This window comes from Anabrus simplex, chromosome 9 (assembly GCF_040414725.1).
Source record: "Anabrus simplex isolate iqAnaSimp1 chromosome 9, ASM4041472v1, whole genome shotgun sequence".
NCBI classification, from domain to species: Eukaryota; Metazoa; Arthropoda; class Insecta; order Orthoptera; family Tettigoniidae; genus Anabrus; species Anabrus simplex.
The window spans coordinates 167,746,123-167,763,209 of NC_090273.1; the positions used below are offsets into that span (position 1 = coordinate 167,746,123).

The 17,087-nt window shown below is 41.4% G+C and overlaps 1 protein-coding gene across 9 annotated transcripts in view; it reads right to left on the bottom strand.

Moving 5' to 3' along the window:
* The window catches only part of LOC136881194 (protein turtle), an 850,346-nt gene that overhangs the window by 494,013 nt on the left and 339,246 nt on the right, over positions 1–17,087 (bottom strand). For all 9 annotated transcript variants that reach the window (XM_067153896.2, XM_067153892.2, XM_067153894.2 and 6 more), the window contains exon 4: positions 4,169–4,320. In XM_067153896.2, coding sequence (XP_067009997.2) covers positions 4,169–4,274 — 106 coding nt within the window. In that variant the 5' untranslated portion in view covers positions 4,275–4,320. The remainder of the gene's footprint in view (positions 1–4,168; positions 4,321–17,087) is intronic.

Genomic DNA, 17,087 nt, shown 5'->3' on the forward strand with positions numbered 1-17,087 from the left:
TGATGGTTAGCTTCGTTGTGTGTGAAGTGCTGGCACTTACCTCAAGATAAGAAGGAAATAATCCCGTGGCATTATCCGTCTAATGAGTCGCACATCATGTAAGTAATTCTTGGATCAGTATGAGTTAATAGTTGGGCGAGGAACTAGACCCATACTGTTTCATTTCCTCAACATTAGTTTCCTTCCATTTCAAACTTCTGGACTTGCTTTTCTCATTATGACTTTGTTTAAATTCAATGGCATAACTGTTAGTTGTCTGAACTATCATTTGTGATAGACTGTCGTCCAAGTGCAACTGAACTTTTGCTTCCCCATGAAAAACAGTGGTTATATCACCCCAACTGCAGCACTGTTACTTTTCTGTTGGTTCCAGAGGAAGAAGATAAAGATCCTCAATATCACTACATTCGATATCTTCATCTCCTAAAAGATCCTCAATATCACTAAAAGATCCTCAGTATCACTGCATTCGATATCTTCATCTCCTAAAAGATCCTCAATATCCGACTCCTCTAATGGTTCCTCTAAACAAGATCTTCTGGTGTGTTGTGAAGATTCTGAACTGGAAAACTCTTTGGGTAGCTGGAAGTCTGCTAATCTACGTCCGGCTCCATGGCTAAATGGTTAGCGTGCTGGCCTTTGGTTATAGGCGTTCCGGGTTCGATTCCCGGCAGGGTCGGAAATTATAACCATCATTGGTTAATTTCCCTGGCACTGGGGCTGGGTGTATGTGTCGTCTTCATCATCATTTCATCCTCATCACGACGCGCAGGTCGCCTACGGGAGTCAAATCAAAAGAGTGCAACTGGCGAGTCGAACATGTCCTCGAACACTCCCGGCACTAAAAGCCATACGCCATTTCATTTTTGCTAATCTACGTTTCATCTGAAACAATTCACACAGATTCCTTAGCTTTATATGCTTATGGTTGAGAATAAAATGATGAAATCTGTATGCTGCATAGAAAAGATGACCAATTGTAAATGCTGTACTTACTTCACACGGTGCCACAACCTACTACTGCACGCAGTTGAGCGGCGAGGCACTCATGCCTCGTGGTAATTGCTAACTGTCGTACTACCACCGTAGCACCACATTTTAGTGCTGTACAGCACCATGTGACTAACGTGGTAATGAACCGTAAATATTTCCTCCTCATCCCGAGTTGGTGCACCTCCTTTTACACACGCCCCCAATGGAAGAGAGCTGCATGTACCATTTTTACCGCATATCAACCTTCCTGACATTCTTAAATTTCTGGCAGTACGGTACCAGGAATCGAACTCAGGCCCCTGAGGACGAGAGCTATTACCCTGGCGGACATTGTCAACTACAAAACACAGACATATAGTGCGACTAATGCGCGGGTCGGACACCAGCAGCTGCACGTACCCACTACAGTCAGCCACTGTGCTGGAATTAAAGACGACCTCATACATGCGCCAAACTCGGTCACACTTTATAGCCTCTCCTGCGAGGCGAGTGGAGGCTAAGAGATCTAGAGGAGATCTAGTGGAACTCGGGGGATGAATGCTGAAAGATGTAACAGTAGTTTCTACTTGGATATGAAAGCATCAACCCCTTAGATTTACAAGGTTTCTATGCAGTTGACAATATTTCGGTCCCCTCCCTTTAAATTTGAAGAGCCACCGCGCCGCTGTGAATGTAGATAAGAGTGTTGTGACGGTATTTAGTGCACCAGAACCTCTCAGCAAACCTTTTGGACTAGGTTCTACACCGCTAGAAACTCGTGAATGAACATTGCCGCACCACATTTCTTGCCGTGTCGTGGTATGATGTGCTACGTGTTGGTGGCTAGGTTTGGAACTTTGGAAGCAGCCTGAAGGATTCTGCGCGCGTGCTAACAGCTACAGAAAGCCACGCTTGCTTGCAGTTGTGAAGCGTGCAGTTTGGAGTGAGGACGCCATGGGAAGCAGCCGTGCGTGTGGGTTTGCCAACATGCTTGGAGGCAGTACCTTCGATAATGGCTAAAACCAGTCCCCGGTGGGCTTTTTGGTGCCCTATAAATGGATAGTTGGCCTCGTTATATGTAATATTAGTGCACAAGGAGTTATACTGCATTTAACTTCGGCGTCACTTCGTTTCACATGGATCGCAAACTGTAAGTTCCTTTATTAATAATGCGGAATACTGTCTTCAAGGAACCTGATTCGTCGTCTGATGTCGGAAAAGTGATCTCTAGCCCTAATTATATAATAACAATCATCTCCAAATTATGGAATGGCTGCATGTTCGTTACATTGCAATGCATTTCAGCAAGAAGCTTCATCTTTGTGTTTTTAGTAGGAAAGTACAGTGCGGACTAAAATCAAAATTTATTTTAAGTTTAACTATGATTTTAACTGGTAAATTTTCCCAGAAACTTATGTAAATGGAAAGCCACCGCAAGATTCTGTTAGAAATTTGGTTAACCTTCCTAAATTTATTCTTTGGCGTTGGGCTTCGAGATAATTATTGTTTCCCTTTCTGCTTACTCTGGCTATTATTATTTGTGTTTCTCTTTTGCGGGCTATTTCGGTGTTGGGTTCGTCGTTTTGGACATGCCTTGTTGTTGTTGCCTTAGCAACTGGTTTTTGTTTGGCATTGTTGGGCTAACTTGGATTTTTCATCGGGGCGTGGTATCTTAATTGAACCTTTTTTAAATGTGGATGTGTTTGATTTTCGTGTGTTCTAAGTGTAACGTTATCTCTGATTTATTTTTCTCGGTTCATTGTGGTATAATGTACTATCCCTTGCGAAGGCTTGCTCGTGGTGAATGTTACTGCAACCCAGGGCTAACTATTTACTAGATTTAAGTTTAATCACTTTTAGGAAGGTGACCAGTCAAGTAGGTACTTGTGTTACTCTAATTTTTTTTTTAAATCGAGGTCATCTTTTATTTTTATTTTAACAACTTATTTAATTGGATTCATATTTGTTGTTCCCTTAAAATGATGTCAATTTAAATAACTGCTAATTTTTAATTAATTCAGTTAATTGGTTTTCCACTCGTTGGTTTTACTCATTCCACATCGAAATGTTTTCTCAGAGTTGATTAGAGATCCACAGAGTATTTTAATAATGTTTCAGCTGAATTCTCCATTAATTGATTACTACATATATCTTTGAAAGGTGAATTAAAGTCATTTATTTGTTTTGCAAATTGTGGATTTTCATTTCACTGAAACAATAGAGCACTGTCACTGTTTCTTATTCTACTTCGACCGCGGTTCCCTCCGCCTTCCCAGGTAAGTGTACCTTCTCTTGTTTTGTGCGTTGTTGTTTGCTTGTTCTTTTGGAGCCTCGTTTGGTGTTCGCTTGAACTCCCTCTTTCCGGGCAAACACGCTCTCCTGAGAGCTTTCCTCGGGTATAGTGCGCATTGGTATCACCTAAATATCACTATAAAATTTGTCACAAATGGAACATAATAATTACTTTTACACATATCAAGTGAAAAATCCCTGGCAAATTAAGAAATATATGTTTTTTGGAGAATATTAATACGTACTTTACCACTTTACAAATACATTTGGTGTTGCGCTCACAGTGACACACGTATGTCTTTTGTCTTACACTTTGAACAATTTCGTGTGTGATATCTGTGTTCACTGAAATTCTTTGCTTTCGTTTCATTCTTCACCTGTCAATGACATCATTTCATGAATTGTATCGCGATATGCAATATTTAATAGGCAACAAAATGGTATGGCCAATGTACATAAGAAAAATTCAGTGGACTAGTGATTTATTGGTCCAGGGATCATGCTATTTTTCTTTTGACCTCCATTTTGCTGTTTGTACTGGCCAAAGATAATGGGAATCTACAGACATAGCACTCCCATTCCACGGGAGCTGAAGAAAGTAACAAAAGACGGCACCAGCAGCTTAGTAGGACATAAACCAGTCCTGTCTACAAGCCTTAAGTATGTTTTCATATTTCTCAAATAACGACGGTATTTCTTAATTTGCCAGGGATTTTTCACTTGATATGTGTAAAAGCAATTATTATGTTCCATTTGTGACAAATTTTATAGTGATATTTGGGTGATACCTTTGCGCATCATACCCCTTTCCTCTTAGGAGTGTAAAGTTTTTCTACCCATTATCTAAAAGGCTGGCTCGGTGGCCTGGAGGATGATGTCGGTCTCGACGGAGTTGGATACTAACCTGGATACACAAAGAGCAGTAGGAGCACTTGGGATACAGCGAGCGGGAGCAGGACGGTCACGGCCGGGCGACACCACTTGACCACTTGGTCCCCGCGCACGCCCATCCCTCTGTTTCCATAGTCTCTGTTAGGGCGCGGCCGATACCATCACCTGGAACAAGAAACGGACAACATCACCCATAGGAAGCGCCGTTTATATAATAACTGAAATACGAGAATTCTGTATTATGATTACAGTTTGTTTATTATGGCAACAGTAAGTTTTGAACCTCTTCAGATGTCAGAGCCAGCGCAATATTTCTGACATCGTAACTACAGTGAAGGAGCATTAGATCAAAGTGACATTTTACAGTAGATTTCAACATTTATTTGGTCCTTAGCATCAAAGCGGGTTTTCAAAATGTTCGAAACCAACAAAGTAACAAGGTGACTCCATCTTAACTCTCTTCATCTCTCAGGAACACCAGAAAAAGTTAGACTTAAAACTTGGATGCGTCGGAAACTAAATACTAAAGCTGGTTTGTGCTGAACATAAACGGAAGGGATGAACTTTATGAGTTTTAGTATCTCTCTCTCAATCAAGAAGTACAGTTGCGTGTACCCATACAGAGTGGCAACCATTTCGTTCATCTTTCTAAATATAAGTGACATTTTTGTTCGTTAATTAATTGAACTAACGCAGAAAATTATTTTTTAATTCCACCGAAACATTAAATTAAATGTAAGAACTATTTTTATCCGCTCACGTCCATCTGATTGTCTCTGGACGTGATGAGCGCTTTCTGAGCCATAAGCCGTAGTAGAAGTATATTGCAGTTAATTTAAATTTGATGATACTGATTTCGTTGCACAAAACCTTTAGTAACTAACAAGATCTAAAGTAATAGAACCAGCAAAAGTTATTTGTTGATAACGCCATTAATATTGTGTATGTAAATTAAAATGCTGCACATTTTTATAATCATATTGCAATGGACCAACCACCATTACCGAGCTAGACTTTCCCCACAGAAAATTAAAAATGAAATATTAAGCATAATTATTATCCCATTAATCTGAAATTCAAAATGTGTAATAATTACGGTACGCATTTTTATTGAACACAACATGTATAATTTTCTACTGAACATGGGATCTTAAGAATGTAATATTTATATTGGGTGAACCATTCCATGAGAAAATGTATGGCCTGATAATAATGCTATGTAGGTATGATTACAGAGGTAAGGTCTTGCATCTGTTTTATGACAAGTTGAAGAATTCTAGAATATAGGAGGAAACTTAGTTCTCACTAATTCAAAGAATACCTATATAAACAATACACATTACACTTTCTCCCCAGTGACAAGGTTAAGGGTCCGCCTCTGTGGTGTAGTGGTTAGCGTGATTAGCTGCCACCCCCGGAGGCCCGGATTCGATTCCCGGCTCTGCCACGAAATTTGAAAAGTGGTACGAGGGCTGGAACGGGGTCCACTCAGCCTCGGGAGGTCAACTGAGTAGAGGTGGGTTCGATTCCCACCTCAGCCATCCTGGAAGTGGTTTTCCGTGGTTTCCCACTTCTCCTCCAGGCGAATGCCGGGATGGTACCTAACTTAAGGCCACGGCCGCTTCCTTCCCTCTTCCTTGCCTATCCCTTCCCATCTTCCCATCCCTCCACAAGGCCCCTGTTCCGCATAGCAGGTGAGGCCGCCTGGGCGAGGTACTGGTCATACTCCCCAGTTGTATCCCCCGACCAAGAGTTTGAAGCTCCAGGACACTGCCCTTGAGGCGGTAGAGGTGGGATGCCTCGCTAAGTCCAAGGGGAAAACCGAACCTGGAGGGTAAACAGATGATGATGATGATGATGATGATGATGACAAGGTTAAGGGAATGTCACCCGTCTGCCAGATCTTGTGGGACCACGCTGATCGTTATCTCAGGCTCAGGATGCTTCCTAGCAGTAGCTGGAGATGTTTGTTGGTAATCCTTAAGAAGGAATGCAGACTTAAATCGATATCTGGATACCGTTTGTAAGCCTGATGGAGTCTAGACGTTCAAGTGTTTGTTTATCCTTGAATGAACTCATTGAACGCCGGTTGCAGTGGTCGTCTGTGTGCATCCCGTTGAATGAAAACACATTCACGGTTCAGTAGTTCTGGCAGCAAAGTGGTGCCCTTGCTTGTTGGAGCAGACTGTGTGTTTGAAGGACCATTGAAGAAGTGTGAAGGTAATTTAATGTTGCTCATTTCTGATGTGGTTGGCTATAATATTGGATCTCAGTCCTAGGAGAAAAGTGCCGATGTCAACGTTTGTAATGTTCTCTTACCTTCCGCCACCAGTATACCATGGCAAACGTTCCTAACCTTACTTTCTTACGTCACACTCTGCTCATTCTTCGTCAGTATGCTCACTCCATCTGTATGACGGTTCTTTACTTCATTCCACCTGAAGATTCATCTATGACCTTTCAACTTTCTGGGTAAGCTGGTTCTTCCCAGTTCACTTTTTTCTTATTAAGCTTTTATCTATATTGTGGCCTCTCCCGAAGTGCTAGATGATCCTGGGGACCTAATCCATGACGTACTAAAATTTTCTGCTTTACTTTATTTGTCTTTATGCCTCCATCGCCTCGATTTGTGCCTTCACCAAACTCTGGACTTGACCTCTCGTGGCGAACCTAGTGAGGTCCGTTCTTCTTTTTTTGAACTGTTCGAAGATCTGTATTTCGTGTGGTCAAGTTGGCTGGACTGTTGTACCATGCCTACTCTTATAAACAATGCGACATTTCTCTTTTGAATATGTTCAGATCTTACTGTATTTTTCCTATTTGTCCATTCTCTATATACTGTATTTAAATTCTCAGTTATTTTCTAATATTTGAAGAAAGAAAGGTTACTGCTCTACTTATCGATCTTTCAAATTTGCAGGTATCTAGCCTTGTTAATCTGATCTTGTTAAAGTTCTAAATTGTAATTTTCTCTAAAGATGTTAATTTCTCAATCATTTATGTATCACAGTTTTAACCATTATCTCTCTTTTTTAAAATTCTTGTTCCATGTCAAACACATTCTAATCAGTCATCAATTAAATTTAATACTCGTCGAAACATTTCTTTTATTCTTCTGTAGCCGTGCGGTTAAGAGTGCGCAGCTGTGAGCTCGCATCCGGGAGATAGTTAGTTCGAACCTCACCGTCGGCAGCCAAGAAGATGGTTTTCCGTGGTTTCCCATTTTCACACCAGGCACGTGCTGGGGCTGTACCTTAATTAATGCAACGGCTGCTTTCTTCCACTCCTAGCTCTTTCCTGTCCCATCGTCGCCATAAGACCTGTCTGTGTCGGTGCAACGTAAAGCAACTTGCAAAAAAAAAAAAAAAGTCTTCTGATTCTTCTGTACATCCACGGATCCCCCTCTGGCGAAGCCTATGTGCTTCAACCCCTCTTTATGAATAATCCTAGAATCATCCGTTTATTCTATTGTATACTTTTCTGTAGATGGCATATCAAATATCACCATAGTGCGTCAATTGGTAGCAGAGCGTGATGCCAAGTGATTCAGACGCTGTCGTCCACGATCCACGCGCACCATGTGTGTAACCTTGGGATGGCGGAAGAGGTCCTGCTCATATTGAACAATGACAACAGCTTCGTGCTGCATTACACAAACCAAATGGGAGACGAGGATACTCAAATACTCCGAAGGCGGTTATCGCTGCAATCTTTAGAATGGTGAACTGCTACACGCACGTTGTTCCATCCATCAGTAGCCTGCAATGAGTTCCAGGTTTTCGTGAAAATAGGTGGTTCGATGTGCTGATTTGAAAACACGAACCATTTTTCCAAAACATGCACATAATTAGATATCGATATTCGAGATTTAATGTAAATTTAAGGAAATTTGAATTCATTTAATGTTTTGACATTTTTTACCAGGCACCACCATAGTGATAAATGCTAATATTAGTGCAGAAATTAGTGAAAATAAACAGAAATTCTTTATCGTTTACAAGATATCAATAAAAATATAACCTAAAATTCTTGCTATGCTAATTTACGTTAATATGAAAATAATTTTATCACATACAAAAAAATTGTCAGTCATATCAATTGGTGGAATATACAGCGTGATTCAGCCGGCCCTTCTAATGTAGTTTTATGCAACCCACAATATTAATTCCGTCCTGAAAATATCTGCCTTGCGGGTATGCTCAGACAACACATCCGGATATTTTGGTATTTACCGCCTAACCAGGATAGCACGCCATAATGTTATACTCGAATTAAACATTAGAAGAAGATCATATGAACCTGATACGCCGGCGAGACACTAAATTGATATTGTGATCGCAGTACTTGCCATAAACTGCCCAGTGTGCCGCACAGAACCCTAGAGTAGTTGGTAAAGGCGTGCATATCAGGTGGGAGCTTCGAGTCCGGGACGAAGATTACAGAGTTTTGAAATATTTGTTTAATACGTACTAGACGCACTCTCGTGCAAACTGTGTGTGAATGAATGTATTAGTTAACAAGCCGGACACACACAGACCGGAAATAATAGAAACACAAATGCCCTTACAATGTTCCATTGCAGCAAATGCTCGATATGATGAATGTTTTGGTTTATACACATTCGGGCCCGGTGTTCAATAGATCGTCTTGCGCGCTGAAGCATTCCAGGTGTAATTGTTCAACAGGCGTCCGTGATGAGTTGCCGGAGCTGGTCGGGGTTTTCCGGCGCTTGAGTGTAAAGAACATTCTTCAAATGTCCCCACAAGAAGTCTAACGGTGCTAAATCCGGTGATCTGGCGGCCAAGAAACATGGTCTCGTCGTCTTATCCATTTCTCTGGCAGTTTCTCGTTCAGATGGTTACGAACGGCCAAAGTCGAATGTGGTGGATATCAATCCTATTGTAACCACATCGTCAAACAATCGTGTAAGGGCACATCATCCAGCAGCAGTGAGAATTCCTGACACAGAAAGTGCAGGTAGCGTGGGCCGTCCAATGGCCCTCAGGGAAATAAGGTCCAATCAGGTGGTCCCCCACGATTCCACACCAAACATTCATTCCCCATCGTACTTGATGGGCCGCCTGTCGCAACCAGTGAGGATTGTCCGGACTCCAATAGTGAATGTTGTGGCGATTGATGTTGCCATTATTGTGGAAGCGTGATTCGTCCAAGAACAAGATATGCGATACGAATGCTGCATCATTATCCAGCCTGCCTAATAGCCACCAACAGAACTCCATTCGAGCTTCGAAATCCTGCCCATGGAGCTCTTGGTGTAGCTCCAGATGGTATGGGTGAAATTTATGGTCATCCAGTATTCGCCAGACGGACGGCTGGCTGGTGTTCACCTGTCATGCAATCGCCTTTGTACTGATGTGTGGATTATTACAAGCTGCCTCTTCTGTTTCACCCAATGTAACAGGTCTATCGCGGACTGGTTGGTTGCCTAGCTGCCGGGAGTCGCCTGTCGGGATACCGTTCCTGGTACACAAGTAGTGCCTAGTGCACATTTTGCCAACCAGAGATTACAGTACATTCAGGCCCTAACCAGCGGAGTATGCGCAGGGCACAAGATGAACAACAGTGTCATTCTACTGTCTGAATGTGGCAGACGTGGCCCTGTGTTTACGTATTCGAACATCATACCGATGCAAAAATATTTGAACAATGCAGGATTCGAACCGCCGCTGGCACATTCCGTTGATTGCTAGGTGAACGCCTAACTAGACCCACTACGCTACACTGCTGGAAACATGCTGGTAGTACGACGAGAAGAGAGTACATGCGCCATTCCGTTCAGTGTTTAAGGCATTAATTACTGCACTGTTAGTCCGGTCACGAGGCACGACACATTAACATGGTAAAAGGACGTTGCTACACGATTAAAGGCATCATGTCTTGCGATAGGCCTACAACATTTCGCTAGGTTGCAGAATGTACACACTGAACATTAGTTGGGCTGCAGCAAACGATATTGGAATGGGCTTACTATCTCGAAAAAGAGGGGGTGGGGAGACACCCTAGCACCTCTAGGTGAAACCTCAATGTTATATTGTATTGGATTTATTGAATGCTTTGAGGTTATTATTAAATGTCTGTTTTCTACTCCCTACTTATGAATGTCACAGTACCTTTCTATTTGTTGAAGTAGTTTCACTTAAGAGTTTGTATACATCCATTGCATCGGTTTTACCTGTCTTGGGAGCGTTCGGGTCTTGAAATTTCAGTTATTTGAATTCTATTGGTTAGCTGATTCGGGCACTGAGACGTTTCTTACGCTCTCTCGTCGTTTAACTTCTTTAGCTGTTTTCCAGTAAATTCTACCTTTCTTTCAATGAATACTCTGTCTTTAGTATATATAATTGTACGTATGTGCTACTTTCATGTCTAATCCGAATAATCTTACTGTACAGCCTTCACACACGTCGCAAGCCTCACCTTCGTCTCTAGCAAGTGGTTCTTCTCTACAACCGACTTCTTTGCCCCTTCAATCTCCGCCTCACCTGCAAGACCTTCACTGCTGAGCATGGACTTCTACTGTCAAACTTGGCCATCATTCTTCAACTTGTATAGTTTAACTTTTTCAGTATGCTGTTCCTTTGAAGAATGTTAAAGGCCAAAAGTTAAGTAATCCCATGTCACAACTTCAATATAAACTGGTACTTTCAACCTCAGCCAATCCAGTGGCATGCAACTAGTGTTAAAGCGTTTCATTTCTTAAGATATTACTCCATCAACAATCTTGTTCTGCAAGACTTTTCACGTCAGACACTACAAATTAAAATCTTGGACTAATGAGTTTTTGCCTCTTTTTTTCTGCATGAAATCTTATGACGTTGAATTTAAATGTTATCTAGTCAAATCAAACTTATTATTCACTCATTCTACGTCTATGTTTCCTAATCCACATACCAAACTATTGGTAAGCCTTTACCGTTGCCATACCCAATCCCATCTTTTGAAAACTGATAGTGCCACCCTCGGACTCCATAGCGCATCACATAATAACAAGTAAGAAAAAGCGAACCCATGCAGAGAATATTTTCGTCAAACGAAACGCCCAATTAACCCTCAGTTCTTTATCTCGGGCAGACATTTATTTAAAATTCTGGGAGGATTGTGTGATTTGACAACACGGTGTAATAAATCTGTGAGCACTGAAGAGAACAGTGCGATACAAATATCTGAGGACAGCCCTTGGGTATTCAGTTGTCGTCGGAATATAATATTCGCTGGTTTTTAAGTGTTCCTTAGTGTTCTGTATAGTGATATATTGGTATCATACGGCTCCAGTGTCTGCAGCACTGTTAAAAAGGATTAGGAATGACTGTTGACCTTTACGTAGGTTTATTAAACAAATCTCAGCATATAGGTAGCCTATGAGACTCTATGTTATGTAATACGTGAACTAGGTTAACGATAAGTTAAAGAGCATTGGACATATCCGAAGAGTTATAATCAGCTGCATTCCATATAACTAATTTCCATAGAAGTTTTATTATCACATTCACCGCCTCCTCAGAAGTGACCAAAGCCTTTCAAATAAGCTGGAGGATGAGTGGTGTTTCGTCTTGAATACGGACCGGGGTTCGAAGTGGACTATCGGGAGTCGCGGAGATACTGACCTGAGTTGCAGGGCTCCCTTATTGGAAATCGGGATATGCGGTGACTCCTCCTCTCAGTGCCAGCTGATACCGTAGATCTCGGCCATCAGGATACCGGATTACCATTCAGGAGTGGTTGGCGATTGAAATGACAGAGCAGTACAGTTCCATGTAGGCGATCGTGAGCAGTAGCATTTGTGGCGGTGCAGAATAGAGACCGAATGGCGTGAAGCGCTTCTTGAAATACGGATTCCCACTCGGTGATTGACAAACTTTTATCTTTAAGGGCAAGTTGAAGTGTTCTACAGAACACCTCGCCGTTACCCTGTGGGTTGTAGGGCGTAGTTCGGCTGGCGGCCCCTTCAAACGAAGCCAGAAAGTTCTTGAGATCCTGAGACATGAATGATGAGCCTCGATCCGTATGTATGTAGGATGGGGCTCCAAATATGCGGAAAAGTTGAGTTAGGCAGGAGATGACTGTCGAGGAACTCGTGTCACGACAAGCCAAGGCAAAGGGGGAAACGAGAAAATTCGTCAAATACCGTGAGAATGTAGCGATTTCGAGTCTTAGCAGGCAACGGTCCCTTTAAGTCCAGATGTAAACGATCAAAAGGGGCCGTGGGCTTGATAAGAGAGCCTTGATGTCTCACAAACAGCGCATATCTTGCATGCAGATGTGACACGTCGGGTGTCTTCTAATGTGATGCCTGGGTGACAAAGAGCTTGATGAAGAGATAGCAGCTTGGTACGCCAGCGCATTATCTTCTCATTCTCCAGTTTTGTTTTGAATCAAACATGAAAGTTACGGAGCGCTGGTTTGTGATAAGGTGGAAATGAGGGCCCATGAGGAAGTGTCTCCATTTACGAATGGCTTCCACAATAGCATAGGCGATCCTTTTCGATCGCTGAATGGTGACGCTCAGGACCTGAGTGTGTTCGAGTGAAGAATGCAGCAGGGCGTTTATTTTGGGAGAGGGTAGCAGCATCAGTCTCGACTGTGTTGTCTATGCTAGCAAGCGCGGCCTTGTTAACAACAGTGGCAGATAGAGGCTTGGCACAGAGGTTGACACGAAGGGCGAATAACAAGCAACTGATGGGTCACATGGTCTCTCAGCGGTTTCAATCGATCAGGATCAGGCCTAATAGTCTTGTTACTGATTGTATATCCCAAGAGTCTGTGACGCATTTTTGTGAGAAGTGGCTTTTCTCAGAGTTGATTGTTAGATTATACTTGAGGGCCGCTGTAAGGAATTTATCGAGGTTCACATCGTGTTCATCTTGGTTTTTTACTGTGACATCATCTAGGTAAGCGCATGTATCAGTAAGACCTTCAGCTTGAATGATCTCATCAATGCTGCTACTCCATTCGTCACACCGAATGGTATTCTGGTGAACTGGAACGATTAAGCCGTGAAGGGGCGATCGTGCTCACGGATGGTAAATCAACGGTACTGAAATTCTACCTGTGTAATTTTATCGATGATTTGTGGCAGGAGGTAGGCATGAAAAAGGGTGAGAATAATCGACTACCATGCGACGTTTGTGATTAGAGCTCTCCAACCCTCAATTACACCTTTCTTCGCTACTTTTTCAATTTCAGCTGCAATGAACTGCGAATCACTATCAGAATAGCGACGATATTTAACAACTATAGGTTTACAATCAGGCGATAAGTTAGAAAATAGTACAGCAGGCTTAACTTTGGCTACCGCTAGTCCACACATACGGAGAGGGGCCTTAGAACCTCCGAAGTCGAACTGGACATTAATGAATGAATGAATGAATTAAGTCATTAATTCACGACCAATTAATCAGATCACAACAGAGGTTAGGCAGGACTGGCAATACTATTTTTCAACAATGATGTCCACACATTTTAATAACTACGGTACACTGACCAATTATTTTTGCATTATTCGTGGTAAAAGCAAGACCCACTTCTACACAGGTAGGAGTTCTCGAGTGATACGGTTGATCACTACCAGAGTCGAGCATGCCCGAAATAGAATGTCCGTTAATTGCCACGCCTGTCTTAAACTTAGATATTTGAGGAGATATGGATCACAAAGTGATCACTGACAATGGGGCAATTTGTCTTAATTTGCTAGGTTTAACCAAATACAGTAGAGACAATACGCGACACTCAGCGAGATATTGAAGGACAGCTATTAGAGATCTCTCTAGCGGATTGACCTGAGAACTACTGATTCTGTCATAAGAGCACGTGTATTTGTGTGTGAAGTTTTTTTGGTGTTATGCGTTTTCAGTGAGTTGACATAATTAAATAGGAGCGTGTGTCATTCCTTGATATCTTCTCTCAACATGAGGAGTATGTGCTGTGTTTGGCTGCAATAACTATGAAGTAGAGAAGAATGCGTTTCCCTGGTGACAACAAAATGTAAGTTATATTGTGTTTGCATATATATTCTTCCAGTGACAAAGATATTTTTATAGTACTTCATAATCTTCTCACCTGCTCGACCCATACTTTAACTGGCTTGAAATATAATACGCATATTTTATTGTAAGGTGCAGCAGTTAACCTTCAATACCGATATGTTGTTGTAGGTGTGATCTGTGGGTTTGATTTAATTCAGGAAAATACATATGCATGTGTGTGTGGCTGGTTGTGTTCCAAGTTACCCCATTTGGAATGCCGTAATGCGTTGTCAAGCACTGAAGAAAATATGGGTGATTTAAGAAATGTACATGTTTTGTTGAAACAATATGAAGATGCAAATTTGCTTTACCCTAATGTAATGGCATCATGGCAAGTATTGCTTATGGGGAAAGTTTGAATGTTTTTGAGGCTAAATTTATAGATTTTGTTTCTGTTAGTAGGCTTCAAGTTAAAAGGAAAATTGTCCAGCTCTTAAATGTAAATTCATTGAATCATGTGTGTAAGGAATGTACCAATATGTTTCTTGACAAGTGTTTTAATATGATGATACAATGCTTTTAAATGAGAAAAAATCTAGCCGTGAACGTTCAGGCAGGAATTCTAAAGCTAAAAAGTAATGCATAAATGAAAGATCAAGCACTTTGACAGCAGTCCATTTCACATCTTGATTATATGTCTAATATCAGTCTTTAAATAATAACCTGTTAAATAATTCTTCATTCATTTATCCAGAATTGCTTTAGCAACTTTGAAGTTAATATCTTAGTAACACTTTCTTTCTACACGTAATTTATTTATCCATTTCCGTAAATACATTTCCATTGATATTTGAATTTAGCGCGAATTTTCAGGTCAAGCCACTACGAGCGCCATTTGCGACTTGTCTCCCATTTTAACAAGGCTAAATCCGGAAGTATCGCGTATCGTCTCTACTGTATTTTGTTTAACCGAGATAGATCAACAAACTGTAGCCCAATATCCACGTTTTCCACAGGAATTGCAAACCGAATCTTTGGCAGGGCATTTGCTCTTGTGATACCTATGTAAACCACAAAAGTTGCATTTCCGCTGTGTAATCGGGTGGAAGGACATTTTCCTCAACTGAAGAGTGATTAATTACTTTTCGACACATGTGATCTGTACCACATGTGTACAGGATGAAGCATTGTCGTATAAGTGAGAATGCAATTGGGTCTGTTCTAAAGATCGTACCTGAGTGTAAGCATCCGAAAGGGTAAGCGTCGTGTTCTCTAATAAGCGTTGGCGAATAACAGGACTGACTAATCCTCTAATAAACGCATCTCGTAAGCAGTCATCACAGGTAGTTTCAGCAGTCACGGCTTTAAATTGGCAATCTCTATTGAGAATTCTAGATAGCGGTCGATTGCCGCCGAGTAAAGAGTTGATGTCTAGCGAATATTGTATCATTATAAGAACGGCAACGACTTACGTGTTTGTAGACTGCAGGAGATATATAGTTTACTAGCAGACGGAGCTTTTACTCTTCTGTAGCTTCCGGAAATTCTCTTAGGAAGTTTTGGAACGCTTGGGACCAATGATTCCAGCGAGTTGTGACTAGATCGAAGGTGGTGACGCATTAGATTTGTTTAATAAGTTGTTAAAAAGGATTAGAAATGACTGTTGAACTTTACTGTATGTTGTGCAATACGTGAACTAGGTTGACAATAAGTCAAAGTGAATTAAGTGCTACATTCCATATAACTTTCATACAAGTTTTATCATCACAAGCACCAAGAAGGCAGTGTGTCAGCAACCCAAAAAATTTCTGGTGTGAATGTGGTTCATACTTGTTATGGAGGGAGAGACATAATATTAAAAAGTGCACCATGCATATTTCAAAGTTAAGCTTGGAGATCAAGACAAAAAGTGGGTAGCGCATACAAAACATGTTATCAAGGACTAAGAGAGCGATCCCTTGATTTGGCGTGATTGCGGAGTTGAAATGATAACGGCTGGCTCACTTTCCTACCGCCATTCAAATCGAGTAGGAAAGTCTTCATTATAATGGGAGGCCCCATTACCTACTGCGCCATCAGAATCGATTTTGGGAGGTTTTTACAACGGCAGGCGCCTTTTCCTACTTCCTGACAGATTACATATGAGGAGTTTTTATTATAATAGCAGGCACCTTCCCTACTGCCAATCGAAATTGAGTTGTGCTGTTATCATTATAATGGCAGGCCCCTTTTCTTAATGGCACTCACACCGACTTAGTAAGCTTCTATTACAATAGCAGGGTAGCTATGCCTAATATCAGTCACATTTTAGATGGGCAAATTTGTTCATAATGGTAGGCACACTTGCCTACTCCCATACACAATCGGTTAGGGGAGTTTTCAACATAACTGCATGCTCCCTTGAGTTCTGCCAGCTAAATCGAGAAGGGAATTATTAATTACCTTGGTAGTCCTTCCTTACTAATGCTACTTACAAAGGAGTTGGAAAAGGATCCTATTCCTACTGCATGTCAAAGTCGATGTGGAGAGTAATGATTACAATAGCAGACGCCATCCTGCTGAGAGTCACTATCGATGTAAAATATAAATTATAATGACAAACGCACCCATTCTATGTCGTACAAATCGACTTCAATGAATATATATAGATCGACATGCGAAGTATATGCACGTTTACAATATTGCAAACCTTCATTTACAGATTAACTGATATCGACAAACGGATTGTACTGTAAGACGCCTCATTTAGCGGTCTACATGGCTGATCTTAAGATATTTTCTCCTGTCTCAAGCATTTATGGGTACACTTGAGTTAGGAACGTTGAATAGGGTGACATTTTCGTAAGGTTGTCTTTTGGGTACGAATGTGCCAGTTACATGCATAGAATTTAGCTCACGTATGGATACTGGGTGGGCCAATATTCGTGTAGAATTAGATGATTCTATTAT